At 32.0% G+C, this 27,867-nt stretch overlaps 1 protein-coding gene across 6 annotated transcripts in view; it reads right to left on the minus strand.

The window, feature by feature from the left end:
- The window catches only part of Liprin-gamma (liprin protein kazrin), a 298,413-nt gene that overhangs the window by 84,055 nt on the left and 186,491 nt on the right, over nt 1-27,867 (minus strand). For all 6 annotated transcript variants that reach the window (XM_072523265.1, XM_072523266.1, XM_072523268.1 and 3 more), the window contains exons 6-7: nt 9,150-9,329; nt 1,751-2,090 (exon numbers count right to left, since the gene is read on the minus strand). In XM_072523265.1, coding sequence (XP_072379366.1) covers nt 1,751-2,090; nt 9,150-9,329 — 520 coding nt within the window. The remainder of the gene's footprint in view (nt 1-1,750; nt 2,091-9,149; nt 9,330-27,867) is intronic.

Genomic DNA, 27,867 nt, shown 5'->3' on the forward strand with positions numbered 1-27,867 from the left:
GGAAAGTGGAGGGGATAACTGTTCAGTTCCGTTTTTTTTCCAACATCGGAATTTCAAATTAAAACACGTAGGAAAAATTTACATTATCTCGGCTTCCATTGTAGCTAGAAGCCACTTTTTTTTAATTTGGGGTAGCTCGTCGAAATATGAATAACATGGATTTCACTGGCCGGGAAATATGGGAAAAATCATAAAAATTTAAAATTCACCGTTAAAACTTACTTTTTTTTTATTTGGCTGGAATATCTGTCGCAGTATTAATAATGATGACATAATTTTCAGCCTCCCTCCGAAAATCTCAGAAAATCCCGGAAAATCAACATAATTATAATTAATATAAGGAATATAATAATATATTGTGTAAAAAATTACCGGAAATTTAATTTATAACATATATAAGTATTATTACATTAACATTATTATACAAATTTAAAAAAAAGTAAGTTTTTACGGTGAATTTCAAATGGACCCAATTTTTCCTAGGTTTCCCATATTTCCCGGCCAGCAAAAATTATGTAGTTATTCATATTTTGACGAGCTACCCCAGATTAAAAGAAAGAGGCTTCTAGCTGCAATGGAAGCCGAGATAATGTAAATTTTCCTACGTGTTTTAATTTTTTGCGACAGACGCTTGTTAGATTTGTCATGGTCTATTATTTCTTTAATAAATCGTACTAAAACCTATTTGCAATTATAACACGCCTTTTGATTTCTCCTGATATATTAGTATTGGTTTAATTATTGATAGTTAGTTCAACACTTCCATCTCTCATGTTTTTATTAGTCAGCATGAATTGCTACAGCATGGTTTTATTTTGATATATATGCAATCCCATTTCTTCTGCTGCTGCTATTAGCTCGGGTAAAATTTCCGCGGTTCTCGCCCTGGTTCTTGTTATAATATCCACGCTGTTAGCATATGTCAGAATTTTGGGCTGATCTATTAAATATAGCTTCCCTGCTATCTAAATTAGTGTCTCGTACGATTTTCTCTAAGGATATTTTTAAAAGCTGACACGCCAGTCACGTGTCGTAATGGTAATACGTGTCTCCGTGTCGTAATGGTCCTCTCTTATGTGTTTCAAGTGATGATAATAAGTCGTTCTGAATTTTACTACTGATGTCATTTTGTTAATTGGCATATTTTTTATGCGTATGATCTGACATTGGAGACATATGTATTTGGAGTTTCTGACTCATTCATAGTTTTAAAAAGACTCTGTTATGTCGACAAAAATCAAAAAATCTTTAAAACCGACAAAAAATATAGTAATAAACATAGTATATTTAACAGTAGAACTTTTTTAAACTAAAACAAATACAAATTATACTGGAACCGTATTATGGATCACAGACCGACTTGCAGTTCACAATAGACTTAATCTTACAATAGTTAATAAACTAACCAATGCTTAATGTGACAATATCTTGGAATATAGATGAAGACAGTAGAGAATGAAAAGTGTTCAGACGATATCTTTCATATTACTAATACCTAGTATCAGTTCGACAAACCTTCTATTCTAAGGACCACGTAACACTTAAATTTTAATAAGCAGCTGGATAATACCACAAAAAAATCAGTATTTCTTGCACCGTCTATGTGTCCAAGAAAATTCGTCGGAAGACTTCAGAATACCAGGTTATATTAATAATACTATAATGAAAGATATGGTTTTATAAAGCCCATTATTTACCTTATTTTAAAATGAAACTAAAATTCAAGTAAAGAAATTTTAATATTACTTACATTGGTACATGTGCGGAGGAGGCACAGATGAAATCAGCGACACCGAATCCATATCCTTATGTCCTTCACCAAGAGTTATGGTCGGTGTTCCATCTGTTGTCGAATCGGACAAGTTTCCAGCTACAGATGTTGCTCCACTTTCTCTATCTGAACTCACCCGTACACCAGAGTCAGCGCTACAACTTCCTCTATCACCAGGAAGTTGGCCTAGCCCATGGTGTCCCGAAAGAAGACCTCCCGATCCAGGAGTTAAAGCCCCGCCATTAATGTTGTGTCGTGGCAGTGATGCTAGAGATTCTTGGTCCGAAAGACAACCGCTCGAAGCTAGCTGTCGTCGAGCCTAAAATGTAATGGAATTAATAATAGATATATGTATATTTATAGCCCTCACACTAGAAGATATGTTTAGAATTTTAGAATTAGAAAATAAAGATTTAATTTAGTGGAGAAAAACTGAACCACTTGAGATATGCCAATAATGTTGCGTTAATATCAAAAAGTCGGGAATTATTGCAGGAAATTTTATTAGACCTAAATACGAAATCAAAAAATAAGACTAAAAAATATATCTAGCAATAATTAAATATGTAACAAATTAATGAATATCTAGCTAAATATAACTGAGAATATACCTCTGGACAATAAGAATATAGAACACGTTGAATCGTACGTACACTCAAGACAAAAAATCAAACTGCCAAAGCTTAACCCAAAGGCTGATTTAAATAAAAGATCTGCCTTGGCATACACAACATTTGGAAGATTAAAAACAGTCTTTAAATCAAACTTATCAAATACCTTAAACGCAATAACTTTTGACACGTGTGTATTGCAGGTTCTGACATATGAAGGGTCCAGGGGAAGAAGGGCAATAGTTCATTTGGATTGATTTCGAGAAAATTGAAAATTAAGATTTATAGACTAATTATAAAGTCGAATTTAAATAAACATATCACAAATAATATGTTTGGGTAAATAATATATTTTCTAATAGAAAACAGTAAAAATAAGCTTATATTAAAAATAAATGAGGTAGAAAAAAAATATAATACAGACAGATGCGTGCCACTTTTCTCCTATATTAGACGTCTATTGGCGGATCGTCGACAAATTCGTCATCGCTCTCTACGGATTGTTCGACAACTGTTAATTGTTGATAAAACAACCTGGATTCTGGTTTCTCGAGGAATGCAGTCAGATCTTGCAGATCTTTCCATTTGGATTTTTTAATAGGAATTGCGCCTTTATAAAGTTTTCTTAATGTTCCTACTTCTATTTTATTGTAATTATTTTGTGTCCTTTTTCAGCACGCCTTAATCGATTTATTTTCGAATTTAGAATTATAATATAAACCCATATACGTAAATTTATGGAAAATTAACCGATTATCCTTGCTACAAATTTTAAGCATTCCGATTGACCGAGTTGGGAAAGGGCACTTCGTTGGATATGTCGGCGATAAAAATGTAGTCCAATCTTGAAAATCAAAATTTTTACTACAATCAATCACTTCAAATGGTATAGGTTTCAAACGGCAATTTCGCAATTCGTTCCTCCAGTCCTCTGGTACCTCAATGTATGCTTTCTGATTGACAAGGCTCATGGCTTCCTCTAATAGGGAATATTACTTTCACAATATCAAAACGATTTTTTCTTTTAACTAAGTAATGGCAGAATCGAATGACAGTAAAATTTTTATTTTGTCCTCCGTAGAAATCACAAAAAATAGCTTTTCTTCTACTTCCATGGACAGATTATTATAACGAAAGTGATTCAGCATGAAATAAACATCGTCAGCTCCTTTCTTAGCAACAGATTCATCGTAGGAATAAAATACAGATTTTGAGTTCGACAGAATATGAATGTTGAAACTGATGAAGTTTAGTTGATGTTTATAGTATACATCGTTGGTTGTAATATTTTTACATGGTAAGTTTTTTTGATAATCTATGGTTATAGCTTCCATAGTCGACGACGTTCAAGCACGCTTACAGTATCTTCTTTTTAGACTATAAAATCGCTCACTTGTTTTTAGATGTAGATCCCTTTCACGTGTCTTTTTTTTATATTAGTACTTGCTGTTTTCCTAGTTTCAAGGTCCGAAGAAGAATTTAATAATGTAGTTATCGATGATATGTTGGCTTTTAAGGAGTCACACGTGCTGCAAGTATCTTTTCGTGGATATCCGAACGATATATTAAAATTTGACTCAAAAATTTCACGGAAGGATTCGTACGAAATTTTATTACCAACGTTTGTTTCGGAATACATTTTGTGTAATTTCACTATGTTTAAGTTTTCAGGCAAGTACATTTTATTCGAGTCTGCTAAGGAATAATGATATTTGCGTCCTTTTAAACTTTAGTGAATTCCATCACCTTTTGCTTAGTTACTTCAGAAAGTTTGTGAGGTCTGGAATTATGTTTTCCTCGTATATCGATAGGTACTTTCCCATTAAAAAGCAGGGAGTCTCTAACGTATCTAACTCGACTTCCTGTGATTCCATGGAAAGATAAAAAGCTTTTATACATACCGAAACATCACGAGTTATTCCATCCTTAACAATTCGAACACGATAACTGTAAGAAGCATTATTAAGTCTAGATTCTTCAGCATTTTCTCTAGGTCGCCTGCGGATTACAGGAAGAACACTAATTAGACCACTAAGTTAAGAGTTTTGTGCATCAGTGTAACCTAATTCATTAAATTCACGAATTATTCTAGAGCGTTCAGGTTCAGGAACCACAGTAAAATATTTAAAACGTTTACAAAAACAGTCAGGTCCCAATTCATGCGTCGTGGCACGCAAAATTTTCATTACATCTTGCCCTCTGCCAGTTCTTTTACGTTTCTTCGTTTCCCTGCTTGATACCCAGACCAGTTTTACTTTCACTGGACACTGAATGGTCACTATCCATGATAATTCTTATATTTTTATAAAAACTTTTACACTACAGAAATATGCACAATGTATAAAAATGCAACAGATGCACGTGGCTATGAATGGTAAACTAACGGCTGACGCAACAACTGACTTGCCGACACCAACTGATAACAGGGACTGATGTTTTTCCATACACGCGCACGGGCTCATGCCATTCTTCCCCTGTATAGTAAATCTTATAATGGTTGTTTTGAAGATTTACGCTGTTTTTACAGCTTAACGGTCTCACTACCTGAAAGTAACCTAACAGTACCACAAAAATCAATGGACATCTTAGTTTGTTGAAAAATGGACTAATGCCGTTTTCCCCTGGACCCTTCATATGGTATAAAAACATAGGATTTCAAAAACAACAGTCAACAAAGTGCAAGTGACTTAGAGAGTTACCGAACGGAGCTGCTCAATGCAGTATTTAAAGGATTGCTCAATATTAAGCTCAGCCATCAGATATCTAATGAAGAAATAAGATTATCAAAAGTAACAGATGTAATCCAAAAGCTTGATATATATGTTAAAATGGAACTGGTCATAATACATAGGAAGAATGGAAGACAACCGTACGACGAAGCGAATTGTTAAATGGCGACATTAAATGGATATATCTAAGGTAGGCTTACATTCGACGATGAATGGAGTAGCAGATGATGATAATATGTGTATTTGACAGAAAAAATATCAACAGTTGCGAAAATTCAAAGACTGAGGTGGCTCGGGTGCCAAAGGAAATAATTTATATAAAACTAATTGAAAGTGAAGAAAAACAAAAAAAGGGAGCTCCACGATGAAAATGAATGGAACCAGTGATAAAAGCTGAGCTTTGAATTACTTTCTTATCCGCCTTATTCTCCTGATTTGGCCACCATAATTATGTACGATAAATATGTGTTTCCTAATATAACGAGATGGCTCATAAATAAACGAGGATTTTGCAAAGCTTCCAGAATCATAATATTTGGACGGCATAAAGTAGTTTGAAAATCACTGGAATCGTTGTGAATAGGACCCTTATTAGAAAAAATTATATAATTTGTAAATTTATACAATTTGAAATTATTTAATTATACAGTGACTTTAAATATAGATTTCTTAACTCTAATAATTTTTTACCACATTATTTCGACTCTTATAAAAACCACCCCAGGCGAATAAAATCGAACAGTTTTAGTATTTTTTTTTATTAAAACTAATAATTTATTTTATTTCACTGTAAAAAACAACCTTTATTAATTTGTAAGGATGGGTAAAAGTATGTCTGTGCCTTAATAGCACATATGCTCTAGCTAGTATACGCGTCCTGATATCTCCTAAAATATGTGATTAGTTTTTTTTACTCTAGCTATGAAGTACTTAAAAATCCATTTTATAGGTTTTTTAAAGGTTATAAAATCATTTATATAAAATTTTTTTAAACTCTTATATTTAAAACTGTTGCAGTTCAAAGGGCTTTAACGAGTCACTAACCCAAGAATGTATGCAAACTTTAAACAACCATATCTTAACCAAGTTTTGTCTTACTAAAAAATAAAAAAACAGAATAGTCAGAAAAGCAAAATCTATATTTTTTTTCTCCTTAAAATTTTTTGTATAACTAATAATTTCAAAGTTATTTTGAAAAAAAGTTTTTTCCAATATTTTAAAAATTTGTCGTTTACTTTAAAACCCATTTTTTTTAAACAAACACTTTAAGCAAGTCAAACGTACAGATCATAGTAGCAATACCTGGTTAAAGTGAATTGTAAAGCGGTAATGAATAGTTTTATTTGGGGTGCTAATTAGGGGGTGATTTTCATGATGTTTTACCAAAAAACCAACATTATTTTGAGCGTAACTCGCTTAGTTTTGATGCTATAAACGTAAAAAAACCACCAAAAATAAAGCTTTTTTAAACACTTTAAAAAACATTTAATAAATTTTCTCCGAAAATGCTTCATTTTTTGGTTAGTTCATGTTGAAATATTCGATTTGAAATTTGACAAATAAGAACCTACCTACATTTCGTGAGCTACAACTCTGGATCTGGGTCGTCTGCTGAGTCTAGAGACTTCATTAGCACACCAATTTTTTTGTTTTTTATAAGCTAAATTTTTGATAGGAATATTTTTTATTTGATAAATTCTTACTTTTTGAGTTATTTGAGCCCCGGAAGGAGTGACTTTCACCGTCTACGCAAAAGCAAGCCTGGGCTCAGGTGCAAAAGTTAAGTAGAGGGTAAAAGGAACCCAAATTCAAGTTTTTTCGCAAATCAGTCATAATGAGGAAAATTACACTCCGAAACGGTCATTTACCGAAGTAAAATAAATTAGTTATAGATTAATTTATTTGTAAACAAATGACATCGATGTGTATGGGTATTATTTGAACAGGTGATTTCTTTTATAAATCTAATATCTTGGTTACGTTAGTGTAACGTCAAAATGACATATTTTTGAGGTTATGTTAAATTTAACTAAAACACTAAAAAAATAGTAGTACAGTCGTCAAAGCTTTGACCTCTAAAAATCATACAAACAAGCTTAATTTTTCCGAGAATGCAAATTTCAGAAAGCTAAAAAAAAGTTTGCATCCCCTTCCTCGTGCGTTCATCTAAACCCATCTATCGAAGGAGGGAAAACGAAAAATATCGATTTACACCAAAAATCTGTAAGTAGTAGAAAAAAAAAAATGTTGTGAAACAAAAAGTGTGGCTGAGATAATTTGTAAGAAAAATGTTACTTTTTGTGTAGAGTGAACCGTTGTCTCAGAAACAAAGTTTGGAGTAATTGGCTATTTTATATGTCTACTCGAAAGTTAAAACTCGATATTGTTTGAGGAGATTGCCCTATCGACAAAAACTAAAATAAGTTTTAGAGTAATTATCATTTAAATGGGAATAAGCCACAATTAAAGGTTAAAGTACGTTTATTGACGTTTCAATTTAGATTTCGGAAATTGTTCTCAAAATACAAACATTAATGAATTACTAATGTTGTATTTTGAGAACGATTTCCGAAGTGGAAATTGAAACGTTAATAAACGTACTTTAACCTTTAATTGTGGCTTATTCCCATTTAAACAGTAATTATTTTAACATGCCACAAGAAAATAGCTTCGGAACTATATTAAATTTTAGAGATAAAGAGTGTAGCTTTTGTATTTAATTTTTGTATTTTACCGCAAATAAAGTGAGTTTTAATAAAGCTGACAAATAAATAAAAGTGGCGCAATTTTTTGCCATTTTTTGTTATTCTCATGAAATCAATAAAGTATATCACTTTAATTGATAGGTCGCTGTGGAATTTTGATTGTAAGAGCCTAATATTCAAAACTTTTAATTTTGAGTTTTGTCAACAAATATACGCATTTGAAATAATCCTAAAAAATGCTGAATTTAGACTTCTACATTAAAAACAATTTCACGTCACGGGAAATGCTTTCTCGAAAAACGCATTAGGTCGAATTTGTAGATAAAGTTGTGTAGTAGTAAAAAACGTACTTATGCAATTAAAAAGAATGAGTTTTAAACATTTTAGATTGTTTGTAATATAAAAGTTTAAATTTAGCATTTTTAGGCATATTTCAAATACGCCACATTTGTTGCCAAAACTCAAAATCGAAATTTGATGCTAGAGGTTTTGAAGACTAGGCTCTATCAATGAAACTCTCATCGTGACTGCTCAATGGAAGTGATAAATTTTATTTATTTTATGAGAGTAGCAAAAAATGGCAAAAATTGCGCAACGTTTATTTATTTCACAGCTTTATCTAAACAAAAACTAACTTTATTTGCTGCAAAATACAAAACAATTAGTACGAAACCTGCGCTTCATATTACAAGGTTTTGCGATTTAAAAGTTTCAAATTTACGTTCAAAAAATTGATTGCACGCGCGTAACTGACATTAAGAGTAGAAGTCGCAAACTTTTTGCATTTTTTTGGAGTCCCAACATTGACATTCCCAGAAAAACTCAGCCCGTTTGTATGATTTCTAGAAGTTCGGTGGCATTTTCATCTCTAACGACTGGAGTTTAGCTACCTATCATAAAATTATTAAAAAAATAGTCACGTACCAAACAACTATTTTTTCTATTGAATTATAATATTTATCCTTTGAGATTTTTTTTCGTTTATTAAAAATTATGCTTTAGATAATTTTACTATAGAGAATTTAGTGGGTTTGTATCTAAATAAAGACCTCTGCAAAACATATGTGAAGGTCGTTATTATCAATGTGGAGTGCTAGGATATATATTTTAAATTGAGTCGTAAAAATCCTGGTTTCAGCAAATTACATCACTGTTAGTTACTATTAATAAGCTAAGTATGGTTTAAAAATTTTTCGCAATAAATTTTAACATAAGAATAATAATTTATAAAGTATTCCTACCAGTTCGCCACGTTAAATTTTTTTATCGACCAAATCTGCCATTATTTCCCCGTTAATTAAAACAACACACTTTGTATGATAGAAGTACCTACTTCTTGTAATTGCTCTTGTGCCTGTTGAAGTTGTAGTTCTTTGGCGTTAAGTTGTGCCGCTAATGACAAACTTCTTTCTGCCTCGTCTCTGGCGTGACGTAGCAAACTCCATCTTTCTCTCTCTCGCTCTTCTCGCTCAGTGGAGAGTTGTTGCATCGACGTTTCGTTGTCCCGTGTCCGCTGAAACAAATTAAAGAGGTAGACGAGAAACTCTTAAGAACATAATACTTCCTAAAGCTTATAACGTAGAACTCTGATCTTTTGCTCGGAGAAATAACGATAATATTTCTCCTACGAATTATTCTTACTATTGCTAAAAAAATATAAAATAAAAAATGTATTATTATTTGTTTGCTATCATTTATTTTCAAACTATAAAAAAATAGTAATTAAAGCAGGGTATACAATAAACGTTCCTTCGGTTGGAAGTTTAGTTAAAATCTACAAGGAAAACGAATTACTGGTAGTTGGCTGTATACCATAAATTACAAAAATGTTAATTAAAAAATCCTTTATAAACTCTAAAGGTTAAAAAAAAAATAAAAATAAAAAAAAGGTTTAGGCTTGATTTTGTTACATCGTACCACCATTCGCTGATATGCGCATTCCTGCTCCTTGGCTTCATCAGAGCAAAGTTGATGTCCGATTTATATTATGTAGAGGTTCAGTTGCTATAGCTTATTTCACGAAAAATGGTTGAGTGCTTAATGATTGCAATAAAACCCGACCGCAAGTACCCCAGCTTAGTCAACATTAGTTGAGCAGGTAACTATTCAGGTAAAATTGAAGCTACTGTGGAGTGTCGTTATCTTGTTTGTATAATAAATTCCTGGTAATATAAAAACGATTAAAAAATCGTATAAAATTTTAAAAACGATTAGAATACATTTTATTTCATAAAGTTGTAAACATTTTAACAGTGAGTTTCACTATCAATGGTTGATCTTTAATGACCACAACAAATTTGTTGATCGTTAAGTATTTCCTGGAATAATTATATAGGTTCCCTCTATTTTGTATAATTTGTAAAAGTATATAAAACCGATGAGAAATTTTTAAATATACATTTTGTTTCAGTTAGTTGAAAGTGTTACAAGTGTTACCAGTGTTATACCTATTTATACCTATAAAACAGCATTATGTGGAGTCCGTGGAAAAACATTGATGGTGCTTCTTCCAGTGTTCCAGCAAAGAAAAAGCATTTATCTGCTGACGCTAGAGAAATCGAGAAAACAATATATAGTTCTTTACTTACAAGATGACTTACTGCTAATACTGCTGCCAGTGAAATATCTGATTTAACGAAAATACCTCTAATGACAGTGAAAAGAATTACATCCAATCCCATTAATTCAAGAGGGAAGCGTAAGGATGCCGGTTCTACCAAATGTATTGACGAAAGTGATAAGGACTTAATAAGACGAAAAATTTACACAATGTACGAAGAGCAACGGATACCTACATTAGATGCTTTAAAACAACGGCTTACTAATGATGATACACAAATAAACTGTAGCCGCATTAGTCTTTGGAGGATTTTGTCTAAAATGGGCTTCAGATATCGTACAATTGACAAAAGGCAAGTGCTTATGGAGTCCCATCGTTTACAAAAGTGGCGTACTGAATATATAACTTCCATAAGAAAGTACAGTACAGAAGATCGACCAATAATTTATCTGGACGAGACATGCTTTGACACTCATGAAACACCATCCAAAGGATGGTCCGATTCTTCCAACAGGTGTCAGACAAAAGCTCCATCAAACAAAGGGAAAAGAATAACAATTTTACATGCAGGATCAGAAAATGGTTGGGTCCCAAATGCCTTATGGCTTTCTGTAAAGAACATTAAATACTCCTGCGGGGACTACCATGAGGATACAACGGCAGAGCTTTTTGAGCAATGGTTTAAGAATTGTCTTATACCTAACCTTCCTCAAAATAGTGTGATAGTAATGGACAATGCAAGTTACCACAGTCGTCAATTACATTAGTCTCCAAGTCCAAATAACAAGTAAATTGAAATTCAAAACTACCTGTTAGAAAACGATATATATTTTGAAGAAAGTTATTTAAAAAATGAACTGTTAGAAGTGTTAAAATCATTTTCTATTAAAAAAGTATATGTTTGTGACGCATTGGCCGAGGGCATGGGACATACAGTGTTACGGCTTCCGCCCCACTATTGTTTATTTAATCCCATAGAGCATATGTGGCACCAACTAAAGTCAAATGTTAGGTCACAAAATGTTTTTCCGACTTTAAGTGGTAGTGTAGCCGAATTAATAAGGAAATGTGTTGATGATATCTCCTCAGAAAGTTGGAAAAATTCAGTACGCCATGTAATGAACGTAGAAAATTCATATGTTACTTTGAATCACATAATTAAACCAATTGTTATTAATCTTGAAGAGGATAGAGACAGCGAAACAGAATTAGGTATTTAGGAATTCATAAATATATTTTGGGTATTATTTTTGTAAATATTAACTTGTATATATTTTTCTATATTTTGTTTTCAATTCATCTATTTTTTGTACATTATATATTCGTTTGTATGTATATACTGTAAATAGAACTATTATTACTGTACATTTTTAACGATATCCGGAATTCCTATTAGGAAGAGCAAAAACTTTTAAACACGCCAGTTTTTTGCTGACAGTCCTAAGCCTGTAAAAAGTGTGAAGGAAAGTACCTTTCTGAATTTAGATCCATATACTACAATTATTCACGTAGAACAAAAAAACTACTTTCTTTATGTTAAAAATTGTTCAATTATCAAGTATATTCACTTGAACAACCTGAAAATACCATATAAAATAATTTAATAAATTTTTATAATCGTGTATTACACAGCTACCAATGAAATATATTAAATAACAAACTTTCTGAAGTGCAACCCTGTGTACTTCGGTAGTTTATTGAGAGACTCTTGTATACACAATAGGATCAACTCAGGTAACCATTAAGCACTCAACCATTTTTCGTGAAACAAACTATACCTAAAGATCCTTATAAAGAATACGTGTCACGGCCAGCAATCCTAATTTGGGAGTCTTACGTTGCCATGAAGTGAATTCTATTTAAAACTTTAACATCTCATAATATTATTAACGACAATGTAATTGTTGTTATAATGTATACCAAGCAACAGCACTGATGATGGAGTAGGCTTTCCTCAAACGTTCTGTGATCTAGCTCGAAAAGGGTTATATAAATTTTACAAAAATTAATCTTTATTTAAAAATAAAATCTATACGTGTAAATATTTTTTTAATTATGCTTACTATTTTTACAATTACTTTTTCTCGAAAACATTAAAAGTATATTTCACACAAATTAATTGTTATAAACTTTGTATATAAATAAAAGTTATGGAATTAATTTGTACAAATAACAAATGTTTGTTATAGAAAAAGACAGCAAATACAAATTAAGTGATTGATATGATTGTTTATGGGTAATCTTTCATTTTTCCGACTGTATAATATGATTAACATATTACAATTTACATACTCAATTTTACGATTTTTATTTATAATTATACAAAGTTTATAACAACTAATTTGTTTAAAATATACTTGTAATATTTTTCCGTTAAGAAAAGTAGTTGTAAACATATTAAGCATAGTTCACGAAAAATTAACATGTATAGATTTGAGAATTAATTTTTAAAATATATTATTTATAACTATAATACATAAATATTTAAGTTCCTTCTCTTTTCACGACCTTTTCCCGTACTCATATTATTTCATATTTTAGTAAAATTTTGCAAAATAAATATTTATGTTAAACTATTTCACATACCGTGAAAGATCAATGATTGTGATACAGGGATAAAATAACAACTTTGTGAACTAATTAATTTAAATAAGCAATAAAAACAAAAAGGATTCTTGAGAAATACATATTTAAATAAAAAAATAAAAGATAGAACAGAGTGTATAAAAAGAAAATATCAAGCCAAACAAATAATAAACCGGAGAAAAAGCAGAATGTTATAAGTCAGGTACATTACCTCACATATAATAGAAGACATAGTTGAGGTGTATAACTCAAACAAATTAGTTTACTACAAATAAGAGAAAAACAACCCAAAATAATCTGCTGTGCACACGACTCAATACTACTCTCTTAAGGTAAAGATGATTTACAACGTATGCTGTACAAATATAACCGCCAGAAAATTTAACATATTAATTTCCCCACAAAAGACAAAAAGCATGGTTAGCCTGAATAAAACAATATAAAACAATAAAAATATCGGGAAAGAAATGAAAGGCAGAATTTACTAAACAGTCATCAAACCAATAATGACGTAAGTGGCAGACACACGATATGAGACAGACAGGACAAAACAGATGTGATGACTAAAACAACAGAGATGAAAACACTTGAAACAATTGATTGTAAAACACTATGGGACAGAGGCTAGAAGTACAGATCGGTTTCTAAGTAGGAAGACGATCAGTAGAAAAATCACAAAGACGATGGAACGACAAGTTATTGAAGTCACATTGACAAACAGACAGACGCAAGTGTACATACCAACATTAAAAACCTGGAAGCATTCGAAACGTGGTATTACCGACATATTCTGAAAATATCATGGATATATCCAAAAAACTGACAGACATGTTGGTCTGTGTCGTTTCAACTGACAAGAATCACGTGTTAAAAACCAAGCAGGGAGACATGTAGCTCCTCAAGTATTAAATTTTATCCAATGTCATCGACCTGGAGCCACCATATAATTTAATTTTGGAATGATGTAAACCCATATATGAATGTCACAGCCACAAATTCATTGTTAGCTTCAACTACATAAGGCACTGAGGATGATCTGATTAGATCGAAAACGTTATGCTACTGTATACATTTTGACGACACTTTTAAAAGTTTTAACTATATGTTTTTATATACCTAAATATAATTGTGAAGTGTTTTATCTTCTGTATCTGTTTTTTTTAAACGATGGTATACAGCCTACTACTGGGATTTTCCCATTATTTTTTTTTTTTAATTATAATTCACAGAATTATTTTTAACACTCTATAGGTACGAAATAAAAAGAAGAAGCAAACATGATAACAAACATATTCTGCAAAACATGAAAGAAAGAAAAAGTATAAATTTTATAGTTACATAATATTGATATTTATAGTTTTGAAGAATATGATTGTCATTAGTATTTAAAATTGCGTATGGAAATAAATATTTGAAACAACTCGAATAAACAGAAAAAATCATAAATGTTATTATCATTATAATAATCATTAACATTGCTTGACTAGTCTGATCAATGACACTTCTCCACTGGTCGCGGTCATCTGTTACACGTACAAATGTTATCATAGTTTCCTCTAAGAATATGCTCTATATATAAATTTTTGTGATTTTAATAGTTTTTAATGACACATGAATGTCATTTACTCTATTTAGCACAGCTTCGTTGGTCTGCATAACTGTCCAGGAGATTTCTTCTATGCAACCACATCTCAAATGTCTCTAGTGTGTGAATATACTGGCGAAATATATCAGTGTCATACTGGTATGGTTTTCTGGTTACGGGGAAATACACGATAATGAAAGAGCTGGTATATTTGTCAGAAGAGTGTAAGCTACAAAATTTTTAGGCCCAATGTTGGCCGTGGGAGTGCCAAAAAGCATATCGGATCTGAAGTTTACATAACTCTCACTGGGAATACGTACTCGGTCAAACACAAGGCAAAATATATTTGACAGACATGCTCTAATAGGACTGACGCACTGCGGAAAATAAGCAAGAATCGGCTCAGACTTATAACAGGTTTTCTTTCTTACTAGATATGCGCCAGTCAAGGGACACCTGCATACTGCATACACCAGAGTCTGTAGCAGAGGACCTGTAATAGTACACCATATATTTTATGCCTAGTAGTCATTAAATCGCAGACGGTAAACATCCTCTATACAGGTACAAGCTGGTACAGAGTTTCACAATCCTCGAATAGGTATCATGAGTGAATGGAAGGTGTACAATAAGCCAACTGATTGCAGTACGACCGGTTTACAACAGACGGCTTTCATAAAAAAAAAGTACTTGTATGCTTTACGAAAGGAAACAAATTGAGAGATTTCTCCTTCCACGGCCTTAAACGTGTTATGATATGATATAATATTTTTTGGCAACCCGGACCAACAAAGTGGGTATTGGTGGTTGCATAAGGTGTGAAGACGATTGTCGTCGTCATATCATTGTATTATTAACACATGTATATTAATTGTATCTTATAATGAAAAATAATAAAAAGCCTGTTATAGCGTCCATTGATATATGAAATATTAAGAAATAAACAAGACGTTTTGAACGTGAAACGTTATTATCCAATCTAACCCGACAAATTCTCGGTCAAGATATATGATATATATATAGAAAATTATGGTCCTTTAACCTGCCGTTACACGCGCTATGAGCCAATCCCTCAGGATATTTATTTATAAGCAATGCCATTGCATTAGCTAATACGATAACCTTGACCATCAAGGAATGTGTTAAGCATCGTTGATAAGACGAGATGACAAGTGATAGACTTGATCAAAGTGACAGCCCTCTATAGGTGAGGGTACTCCTCATTGCGCGTGCGATCACGTTTTGTTAATTTTAAAGAAACTTATGTGTTTGTTTAATATTTGGGCAAGTTTAAGGTATTATTCTATTATTATTATTATAAGGTATATTATTCAAACATTATTGTTGATAGGTTAGAAAGCTATTGGCATTTTTAATTAGTATCTGTTAGTAAAATGGATCCGCATCAAGAAACAATGGATCATTTGGGAATTCGAGATCAAGCAGAGCCTCTAGAAATAAAACGAGAATTAAACAAATGTGCCTCTTGTCCTAAGAGAAAGAACCAAAAAGCTCAAGTACAAAGTACTAAAAGCCAAACTGTAAAAACCCGGTTTGTAAAGAACACACTAACATTTTTGTGTAATTCCTGTTTACGAACAGAGAAGGAAGAATCTGTGTATTCGTAATAATTATTCGTTATTTCTAAACTTTTGATTTACAATATTATACCACTTTGTATTGTTAAATTAATAAAAATATTTTTATTAAAACTTTTCATTATATAAAAGTATAAACCATTGTAATTTTATACATGCTGACATTCATTTTTCCTCGAACTAAGTGAAATTGATGTAGTTGAGAGTAATGCTCATACGCGTGCAAATACGCTACAATAGAATACGCTTGTAGCGGCAAGTTAAAAATGAAATTTAGTATAAGGAATTATTATGCTTACGATGTATCACGTCCCTAATCACAGTGGCACTATTAATCCCCAACAGAACTGACACTAGAAGCTATTACTCTTCTTATTTTTCCTAATATGCTCCTTACTTTTCATTTGAGCCCTACCTCAATGTTAAAGAAAAGAAAATATAAAAAATTCTATTTGCTGTTAACCAATTCCGAAAGAAATTATTCTTTTCCTGGACTATAACTGAGTTTATTCTACTTTCTAAGGATTGTTTTTCTCTTTTATTTAGGATACATTCTGGCCCTAGTTATAAATAAGTACTTTAGGAAATTGAGGGCATATGAGAGGTTTAGCTATATTACCTTCGGGCTTAATAACACAGGAAAATATAAAATCAATATCTACCAAGACAGTTGTACAGCTTAAACGAAATAAGATAACGAAGAATGAATATTGTACTTTATATTTTGAATTATTGATTTCCGTATTTTGTTTTGAGACAAAATATTCAACGAGAGAAATAATAGAATAAATGAACAAATATGTCCTGTGTCTTTGTTATAATTTAAAGTTGTTATAATAATAAATAATTGTAATAATAAATCTAGCAAAACTAAACTTATAAATTATAAAATCAAATATTAAATGTTATTATTTATAAGGACTAAAATAATAATTAACAAAGTATTGTTGCTAAACATCTTTTATGAACCTTTTTTGTTACATTAGTATAATTTGAAATCGTATTTTTTTAAAAACTGAGCTGAATAAACGATACATGATAATATCAGGAATTAAATGAATTGAGTAAACTGTTTCAATTTTAAAGTTACAAAGATATATTATTGGGAGTTTGAACGCGAAGAACAGAATTATTGTGTTTTTGATTAATTTATGATGGTAGATAGTAATAAACAATATAGTGTAAGTCAAAACTATATTTTTAACAATAAAGCCGCGTTTACACGATGACAATTGGCGGGACAATTGTCATCACGTGGTTGCGGATTGTCGGAGGCCAGTCCAGTTGAACGAGAAGAAGTTTATACGGGGCCAACTATTGCCATGGCAGTAGACAGCTAAAACATGGCCGACTGCTCGTTATCTGTTGTGTCCGGCGAGGGAACTGACAAAAAACAAGACAGCACTACTGACCTACACCGTTCACACGGCGCCAATTGTCGCGACAATTGAGATTTCGAGTGGTGGGGGGCTCACTGGGCGCAGCTCGTTGTCCTCAGTCTACTCCCAGAGACAACTGAATTTTGGGCCAATTCTGAGGGCAGTTGGCAAGGCAATTGGCCTGAAGTGTTTAGACGAAGACAATAATTTCATGCCAGTCAGTCATCATTTCATCTCGCCAATTGTCATCGTGTAAACGCGGCTTAAGTGTTCAATTTGCCAATTTAAAACTGTACAAGGTGTAAAGTGCTGAAAATTTAGTCTAAAGATTATTAAGGAAAGTGATTACTAATCTCTAAACTACCGGTAACATTTTTTTTCAATATTAACATAAACTTTTACAGAAGACATCATTTATCAAGGAAAAAAAGGTAGTGTAGAAGCTCTATTACTACTACTACTACTAAGGATTTCCACAGTTTTCACTGTCTTCCTTCACTCAGCCGTTTTCTTTAATTTTCCCTGTCATTCCAGTCTCCATCTCGCAGGGTTCTTTTCTCCATAGCCTCGTCGATTTCATCTCTGAATGACCTTCGGGGTCTTCCTCTCTTTCTTCTTCCAATCGGGCTCCATTCTGTGATTTTGTTTATCCAGCGTCCTCTGTCCGCTCTTCTGACGTGGCCGTACCAGGATAGTCTCTTCTCCTCTATATAGTCGATTATGTCTGCTTGCACTCCCATTCTCCGCTTAATCTCTGCGTTTTCAATTCTGTCTCTTTTTGTAAGTCTACAGCTTCTCCTCAGGAACTCCATTTCTACTGCTCTTATTCTACCTCTATTTCTCTTGTTTATTGTCCAGTTTTCAGACCCATATGTCAGGATACTTCTTGTCAGGGTATTATATATTCTCTTTTTTGTTTTTATCGTAATGTTCTTATCCCACAACACTGAGTTTAGTTGTCTTATACAGTTTCTTGTTTGTCTCAGTCTGTTGTTTATATCTTTTTCTGTTGTTCCCTGGTTCGATATTATGGTTCCTAAATACTTGAATTTATCTGTTCCATTTATTTGTCTTCCCTCGTCTATCTCTAGGTTTCTCATATTCTTGTTTTCTGTTGTTAGGTATTCGGTTTTCTCTAAGTTTATTTCCATTCCGTTGTTTTTATATTCTTCTTCTAGTTTTCTGAGCATAAAACTGAGATCTTCTTCATCTTGTGCGATAACTACTTGATCGTCGGCAAAACTTAAGGTGTATAGGTATTCGTCTCTTACTGGTATGCCCATTCCTTCGCACTTTCTCCTCCATGGTTTGAGTGTCTTTTCCAAGAATATTTTAAACAGAGTAGGGGACGTAGCACAGCCTTGTAGAAGTCCTTTTGTCGTCTTAAATGGATTGTAGGCTTTATTTCCACATTTAATAGCTACTTTGTTTTCTTTGTATAGTGATTTAACTGCTTTTATTAGTGTTTGTCGGATTCCGAGATCATTCATTGCTTCCCATAGTTTGACTCTAGGTATTGAGTCATATGCTTTCTTTAGATCAACAAAGGCCAGATGGACCGGTCTACCTTTTGCCATTTTCTTCTCTATCAGTTGTTCTAATGTGTACGTATGATCTAGGCATGATTTTCCTACTGTGAACCCTGCTTGGTCTTCTCCAATTTTTCCTATTATTTCAGTTTCTAGTTTTTCCTTAATAATTTTCCCGTAACGACCCGTACCTACCGACGATATTATGCTAATTCCTCTATAGTTTTCACATTTTTTCCTGTTTCCTTTCTTATGTATGGATGTGATGTATGCTTGTGTCCATTCCGCAGGTATTTCTTCTCCATTTAGTCCTCTTTCGAACATTCTATGTAGCATGCGGAATAACTTTTCCGTTCCGTTTTTAATTAGTTCGTTTGGTATTCCTCCGGGTCCTTTGGCTTTTCTGTTCTTCAATGTCTTGATTGCTCTCTTATCTTCTGCCAGGCTTATTTCTATCTGGTCGTATGCCCCATTTCCTGCATGTTCTATATTCTCTTCCTGAAATTGGGGACGGTTTTCTGTAAGTAGTTCTACGTAGTATTCTTGCCACTCGTTTTCACTAATTTTGCCGATCTGGGTTTTCTCTGTCTTATTTCGTTGAAGTGCTTTTAATATTCGCCATGATTCTGAATTTCTCGTTCCTCCGATATGTCGTTCTATCTCTGTGCATGCTTGTTCCCATCGTTCGTTCTTTTCATTTGTTACTCTTTTCTTTACCTCTCTGTTTTTCGCTCTATATAGGTCTAAGTCTTCCTGTTTTTTGGTGTTTAGGTATTTTATGTGTAGTTTTTTCTTTTCTTTTATGCATTTAAGCTCTATTAAAAAATTTAAATTCCTTATGAAAAATAAGTTGTATGAATTTCATATAAAAAGAAGAGTTAGAAATAATGAACTACAAAAATTTATAAACTGCATTAAGAAACGTATAACGAGCCAAAGTTATTAAAAATAAAACAATTACAGTCAAACTGCGTTACATCTTCTGTGGATAGTTTGTATGGGAAAGTCATTAGAGAAAGGATGGAGAAACAGCTGCAAACTTAAAAACAATAAAGAAGTTTTCGTCCAGGATGCCCATGTACTGATAATATATAAATCAGCTTTACAGCAGCTATTAAACAGCATATAGAAACAACAATAGCATTCTACCCTAAACTGCACGTTGTATTCGTGGACCTCCGAAAGGCCTATGACAGTGTCGCAGTCAACAACCTTATTTAAACTTTACATAGATGCAACATTAAAAAACTGAAACAAGAAATGTGGACAGATGGAAGTAAAAATTGACTACAACTATATCCAGTGGCACAACTACAATTCAGAAGGCCCGGGGCGGAAGTAACCGAAGAGGCCCCTCTCCCCAATATAAGAAAGAGCTAAGACTTATATCTATGTAGGAACTACCTAAATACAACATGTTTGAAATTGAAAGATAAAATATAACAAAATTTATACCTATGCTATGCTAAAAATTACTTTTAATTGAATTAATAGATATGGTTTGGTTTTATTCATTATCCAAACATTAAAGAAAGGGATAACATTGATAACAGAAGATTATTTTGTTAATATTCATACTTTAATTTATTTCAGAGTTATTACTTAAAAACATTTTTTTCCTATTTTTAATTCTGAAAATTGTTTGATTACGTTGTCGAGTTGATGTTGTTTGCTACTTCAAGTTTAATCGAGAGCATTGTCAAACTATTTATCCAGGACTGGCTCATCGTGGATCGTAAATAGCTTTTTATGGTTTTTATTTTAAAAAACTCCTTTCATTAAGAGGAATAGAGACACATACTGTTCCACAAACATTTGAAACAGATTCCATTAGGTCCATATCAAGAATATACTGTGCCATCTTCAATGTAGTCCAATTACTGGCCTCTTTTAGCTGCTTATCGTATTCTGTGTTGCAATCATTGAGTAAATACTTGATCTAAACGATTTTGAGTTTTTTGAATGCAGTCTCCATTCCTTACATTCTAGTTTGAAGCTCTAGAAATTTTGAAGGAATTTTCAACAATTAAACGAATAGAACAGAACAACTTAGAACGAGATCCTACAGCAAACATAAGGAATAATACAAGGAAAATAACAATACCATACATAAAAGGATTGTCAGAAAAACTTAAAAGGATAGGACATAAATTTAACATTTCAACAACATTTAAAACAATAAATACATTAAGATCTATTATGTCTAAAACCTAACCTAACAAGGAACAAGAAAGGACAAAGAATTGTATTTATAAAATACCTTGTGAATGCGATCAGTTTTATTTAAGTGAAACATCAAGGCAATTAAATGTTAGAATGAGTGAACATCAATCTTATATTAAAAATAGAGAGTTTGATAGATTTCATATATGTAAACACGCATGGGATAATGAACATAGGGTTCAATGAAATGATTCAAATATAGTCCTAAAAGAAACGGATGGTAAAAAGAGAAAAATCAAAGAAGCGGTTCTAATTATACTAAATGAGACCAATTGTGTCGCAAATTCCTCGGCAGAATGTAATAGGATCTGGTTACCCATATTAAAAGAGGAAGTTATTAAAAGAAAAATACCAGTTTTAGTAAGTCGGTAACATATAGAGGATACATCATTTATGTTTTTTAAATAACAAACATATTAAATCAGATAAAATTAAATAATTAAAAGAATTTTTCACCAAGTAACAAAAAACAAAATTTGTTTTATTTACTAATGTTTGTATTTTCGAACGATTTCCGAAGTGGAAATTGAAACGTCAATAAACGTACTTTAACCTTTAACTGTGGCTTATTCCCATTTAAATAGTAATTACTTTAAAGTATGTATGCTTGAATGTTTAGACAAGCTACACCAAGAGCTTTAAACTAGAATGTAAAGAATCGAGACTGCATTCGAAAAATTCAAAATCGTTTAGGTCAAGTATTTACTCAATGATTGTAACACAGAATTCGATAAGCAGTTAAAAGAGTCCAGTAATTGGACTACATTGAAGATAGCACAGTTTATTCTTGAGATGGACCTAATGGAATCTGTTCCAAATGTTTTTAAAACATTAAGTGTCTCTATTCCTTCTAATGAAAGGAGTTTTTCAAAATTGAAACGCATATAGGCTATTTACGATCCACGATGAGCCAGACCTGGCTAATTAGATTGACAATACTCTCGATTAAACGTGAAGTGGCAAACAACATCAACGTCGACAACGTAGTCAAACAATTTTCAGAATTAAAAATAAGAAAAAAAAATGTTTGTAAGTAATAACTGAAATAAATCAAAGTATGAACATTATCAAAATAATCTTGTATTATCAATGTTAACACTTTCTTTAATGTTTGGATAATGAATAAAATCAAACCATATTAATTCAGTTAAAAGTAATTTTTAGCATAGCATAGGTATACATTTTGTTATATTTTATCTTTCAATTTCAAACATGTTGTATTTAGGTAGATCCTACATAGAGGTATACTTCATTCACAATTATAAGAACTGACTTATGCAGAATTTAAAAGTATCCCGCTGATAAAGTCGATTTATTTGGCATTTACATTACATATTTAATTTAAATAAATATCTAGATAATTAAGGGAAAAATACATAAACTGATAACTTATTCAATATACAAAATCAACAAATGCAAAAGTATTTTTTTATTTACTTTTTACTTTAAATGTATTATTTAATTATTAGAAGGCCATGAATCTAAAGTTGGACATAATTTTTAATACCTACAAACATTTTAAAATAACATTTTCTTGTATATCTAAATTTAAAATCACTTCAGTATTAATTAATAATTATGATTTTCCCTATCTACCACTTAATATTTTATAAGATTATTGATTAATAATTTTATGTGATGCACAACCTTTAGTGAAGAATAATTTTTTTTCGTGAAATTATTAATGAAGGAATTTATCATTTTTTGCCAACTTTTTCAGACATAAAACGGAAAAGTTAAACATAACATGTCAACATGAATAAATATGAACCTTTTAAAACGAGTAAATCGGTACTCACCTGAGGGACCGCAAACGTTCGAATACAATTAGCGTCCCTTTGTAAAGACAATGACGTCGACTTTACTAAAGTAACAAGACATTTACTTAACACAGAGACTACACATTACTCCCCTGAGTTAGTGATAAGTTATAGTCTAAAAAAATCATTAGGAAATTGACTGGCCAGTTGGTTGTGAAAACCAGTGCCAATAAAACACAAAACACACACACACACACACACACACACACACACACACACACACACACACACATACAAAACGGGTATAAATATTACATCACATAGATATTATGTTAAATCTGTGTCACTATCACTGTCGTCTTTTAAATTGATGATAATATTTTGTAAATTATATGTAGGAAAATATGAATTCTCAGCTTTCATAACATATGAGACTGCATTTTTCCAACTATTCGCATCAATTTTGAGTACTTCCTTTTCAATTAAATGCAGGACAGATGCATTTAAATGAGGCGAAGTATTATTTCTTCGAACTCTTGACTTAAGTTGATGCCACATATGTTCGATTGGGTTAAATACACACTAATATGGTGGAAGTCTTAAAATCGTATGACCCATGTTTTCGGCATAATTATCACAAAAGTATTCTTTTTTTAATGCGAAACTTTTTAAAATGTCTAATAAATCCTTCTTAATATTATCTATGTGAAAATAAATGTCTTTGTCATACAAGTAATTCTGTATTGTTATTTTCGTATCGCTTGAACTGGGAATTTTATTTAATTGCCTGCTATGATATGTTGCATTGTCCATAACTACAACACTATTAGGGGGTATGTTGGGTATTAACTTATTTTTGAACCAGTCTTCAAATATATCTGAAGTTGTGTTATCATGGTAATCGAGACATGAATCACTGATGTTTTTAGCTAATAGAGATAAGGCATTTGGAACCCATCCATCGACTGATCCAGCATGGAATATTGTTATTCTTTTTCCTCTATTAGAAGGCGCTTTTGTTGAACAAGATTGACTATTATCTACCCAACCTTTAGATGGCGTATCGTGTGTATCAAACCACGTTTCATCTAAATAAATAATAAATCGATTCTCATGACGACACTGTTTAATTTTGTTTAAATATTCCATTCGCCATATCCATAAACGATTGGATTCCATAAGTACCTGTCTTTTATCTACTTTTTTGTATTTAAACCCTATACGTTGCAAACACTTCCAAACAGTTGTTCTACCGCACTTAATTTCAGTGTTGTCGACGTGAAGCCTGTCAACTAATATATCTAGTGTGGGTACAATTTGTTCTTCATACAAGGCATACACTTTGCGACGAATAAGATCTTCATCTGCACGATCGAGCTTCTGAGAAATACTGTTATCCCGTCTTATTAATCTTGGTATAATAGGATTAGTTACAATTTTTCTGACTGTAGATAATGGTTTTTTAGTCAAAGTTGCCGTTTCATGTAAGGCTTCGTTACAGTCCATATTTTTTTCGACAAGAGTTAAACCAACAAGAGTAAAAACATTAACAATAATTTGTTTTGCATCAGTAGATAAATGTGTTCGTTGGCGATGTTCAGGTTCTAATACTTGAATGAGATCACCTCCTTGTCGATTTGCTTCCTGTTCATTAACTGGCAGAATTGCCCTATTATCCTCTGGATTCCAGGGAGGCCACATTGTTTCATACACTAAAGGTAAATTTGACTACGTGGATTCACCGGCTAGTGTACACACTCTAAAAAAATAAACACTTTTATTATAATACTCAACTAATTTTTTGCACAAACTGAACACTCAAACGACTTTACAACCAATTCCGTCGAAGCAGATTTTTACGTGTTAGTTTGTCATCGTACAACTCTCTTCAAATTAAAAAACAATTAACGATAAGTAACAGGTAGAAAGTTATATAAATTCCAAGTAATTTGTAAATAGGTCAATTAAGTTAAACGTTTACTCATTATAACTGTATATACGGGTTTGTCAGTTCTAATGTGTTTGGGATATTACCCGTTTTCCCAAAACTGATTAATTTCCACCACCGGTCCATTAAATTTAACTAATTTGAAATCTTCATAATTTTGGGCGCTTTTATTTCGTTGAGACTTAAAATAATGATTAATAAAAGAATACAATAATTATGGAAATTTGTATGTTTATAAAAAGAGTTTTTTGACATTACGCTTGAATGATAATATTTGATCTGATTATATGTACTAACCTACAGTTGACTTGGCTATATACCGGTCCTGTCAGCTTGGATAGCTGTGATAATTATACAACAATAGAGTACTTACAAGGGATTATTCAGTTTTACAGCTGTTATTAAAATAACTTTTATAACGAGACACTAAATTTCTGGATACAGTATAAGTCTTAGCTTTTTCTTATATTGCAGAGAGGGGCTCCTTCGGTTACTTCCGCCCCGGGTCTTCTGAATTGTAGTTACGCCACTAGATATAGTTGACGTCAATATTTACTTCCATCTGTCCACATTTCTTGTTTTAGTTTTTTAATTAAAACGAATTACATGCTATAATTTTTCTGACGGATATTCTCAAGTTAAAGTTGATTTCATGTAATCGAATGAACTATCTTATAAGTAAAGTCGTCCCAGGAACGCAACTCAACAATATTGGCAATATCATTTTAAAGTCCTCTACTTTCAAACGTATAATGTATGTCTGAATTGTCAATATAAATGAGTCAGGTACAATTAAATAATTAGAAGGATTTTTGACCAAGTAACAAAAAAACAAAATTTGTTTAATTTACTAATGTTTGTATTTTGAGAACGATTTCCGAAGTGGAAATTGAAACGTCAATAAATGTACTTTAACGTTTAATTGTGGCTTATTCTCATTTAAATACTAATTACTTTAATATGCCACAAGAAACTAGCTTCAGAACAATATATCTTTTAGTTTCATATTTGCGAGATAGTCCGGCATCTTTAGCTGTTCCTCAAGGCATTATCTTTTTTAAACGTCTCCCACTTTTTTTTTAAGGGAGATTCCCATTTCATTAGATTTCTCCGAAGCAAACTGGAGAAACTTCTTGACCAACTCATATCTACTGTCTTTCAAAAGGACTTTCAAACTTTGGAGTTTTATTACGACGTTTTCAAGGCTTAAACACTCCATCTGTAAATACCTCTTAGGACTGTTTATTTCTTGCAAAATGTACCCCCATAAATTAAAGAATCCAAGAAAATTTGAAATCACAAATATTCGAGAGTAAAATTTCGGCTGCGCACCGTATTATAATATTTTCCTTGGGGTCACACAATTTTTATGTAACTTGAACTAATTTATCAAAATGTTTCAAAATAGGTTTCACAGTTTCGTGGTTGGCACTCCATCTAGTGTCAGATAGCTATTTTACAGATACACCTATGTATAACTTCCATTAAAATCCCCCCTCTGTGTGGAGATTACGAGAAGAAATTATATACACTTTCTAAAGTTGCAAAAAACGTTACACAGCTAGGGCTGATTGCAAATGCATGAATTCCACACAAATTGAGAGACTGTTTTGCACAAGGCAGACACATGATTTTGCTATTTTTTGATTGATCCTTGTTTGGACACCCGTATGGATGCCTGACATAGTGAATTTCATTATCATAGCCTTGACTGCTACACAATTGTCCAATTGATGGATCCAATTCATCATTTTCCAATGCATTTATAATATCATTGCTTATTCAATATTTGAATAAGTTTTTGATATGACTGCAACGGGTATTACAATGCATACTAATTTTTTATAAAAGAAAACATAAAGATAACAATAAAAGTATTTTAAGTTATGTAAAAGAGTGTAGCTTTAAATGTTTAAAATGTTTTTTTCCTTATTTCTTAATTTTTATTTTATAATTATTATGCTAATTTGGCATAAAAAAGGGCGGGGGCGGACCGACTCCCTCCCCGCCCTTCCTAGTTACGACACTAACTATATCCATATTCCTTTGTTTGCCAATGTTCAAATAATTTTACCAGAAGACAAAGACGACATTATTTACATGATAAAAAGCTGGAAAAAGAATTTAAAAGTAGGGGCCTGGAAATCCATTATGATAAAAAGCAATACATGGTCATTGAAAACACTGCTGAAGATCTGAAGATAAATGAAATTTAAGTAAAACAAACAAATGGTTAAAAAAAAGTTTTATTTAAAAATCCTCTGAAAATGGTATATAATCAAAAAGACACTTTCGAGCTACATTACATAACGTTTTCAGACTATTAAAAAGTCCATCATGTCCAATGTATTGTTACCTGGAATAAGTTTGTGAATAAAATGAATGAACTTTTCTTCGAATCGATTTTTTCACAGTATTGTCTATTTAAATGGGTTTTCTCCATGTTGGCGTTTTAGGTGCTTCCCCAACTTCGGTCATATCTGAACACTTAGAAAGTACTCCGAACAATATTTGTAAAATGTTCGTGTACATCAGCACCATGTACATTTAACGCTAAAGTTTTCATTGGCACGGTTAAATGACACTTTAATTTCACAGGCGTAAAATTAGCCGTTTGTGACATTTTTACTACACAAGTTTAAATATCGCTTTCTATTATAGAACTAACAATTCTGCGTGTTATAATCAACGGACTTTACAAACAAACACGTTCTGCCGCTTGGAAATTTTAATCCTTTCTAAAAAATTTGGGGGCTTATAAATTGACCCTCTCCTATTTGAAAATTGTAAATATTTTGTACCTGCAGAGATTACGTACTGTTATTATTTGTTAATTTCAATGACTATAAAATTTAAGAGAATTGAAATAAATTGGTATGTTTA

Source organism: Diabrotica undecimpunctata, chromosome 2 (genome assembly GCF_040954645.1).
Source record: "Diabrotica undecimpunctata isolate CICGRU chromosome 2, icDiaUnde3, whole genome shotgun sequence".
In the NCBI taxonomy this organism is placed as follows: Eukaryota; Metazoa; Arthropoda; class Insecta; order Coleoptera; family Chrysomelidae; genus Diabrotica; species Diabrotica undecimpunctata.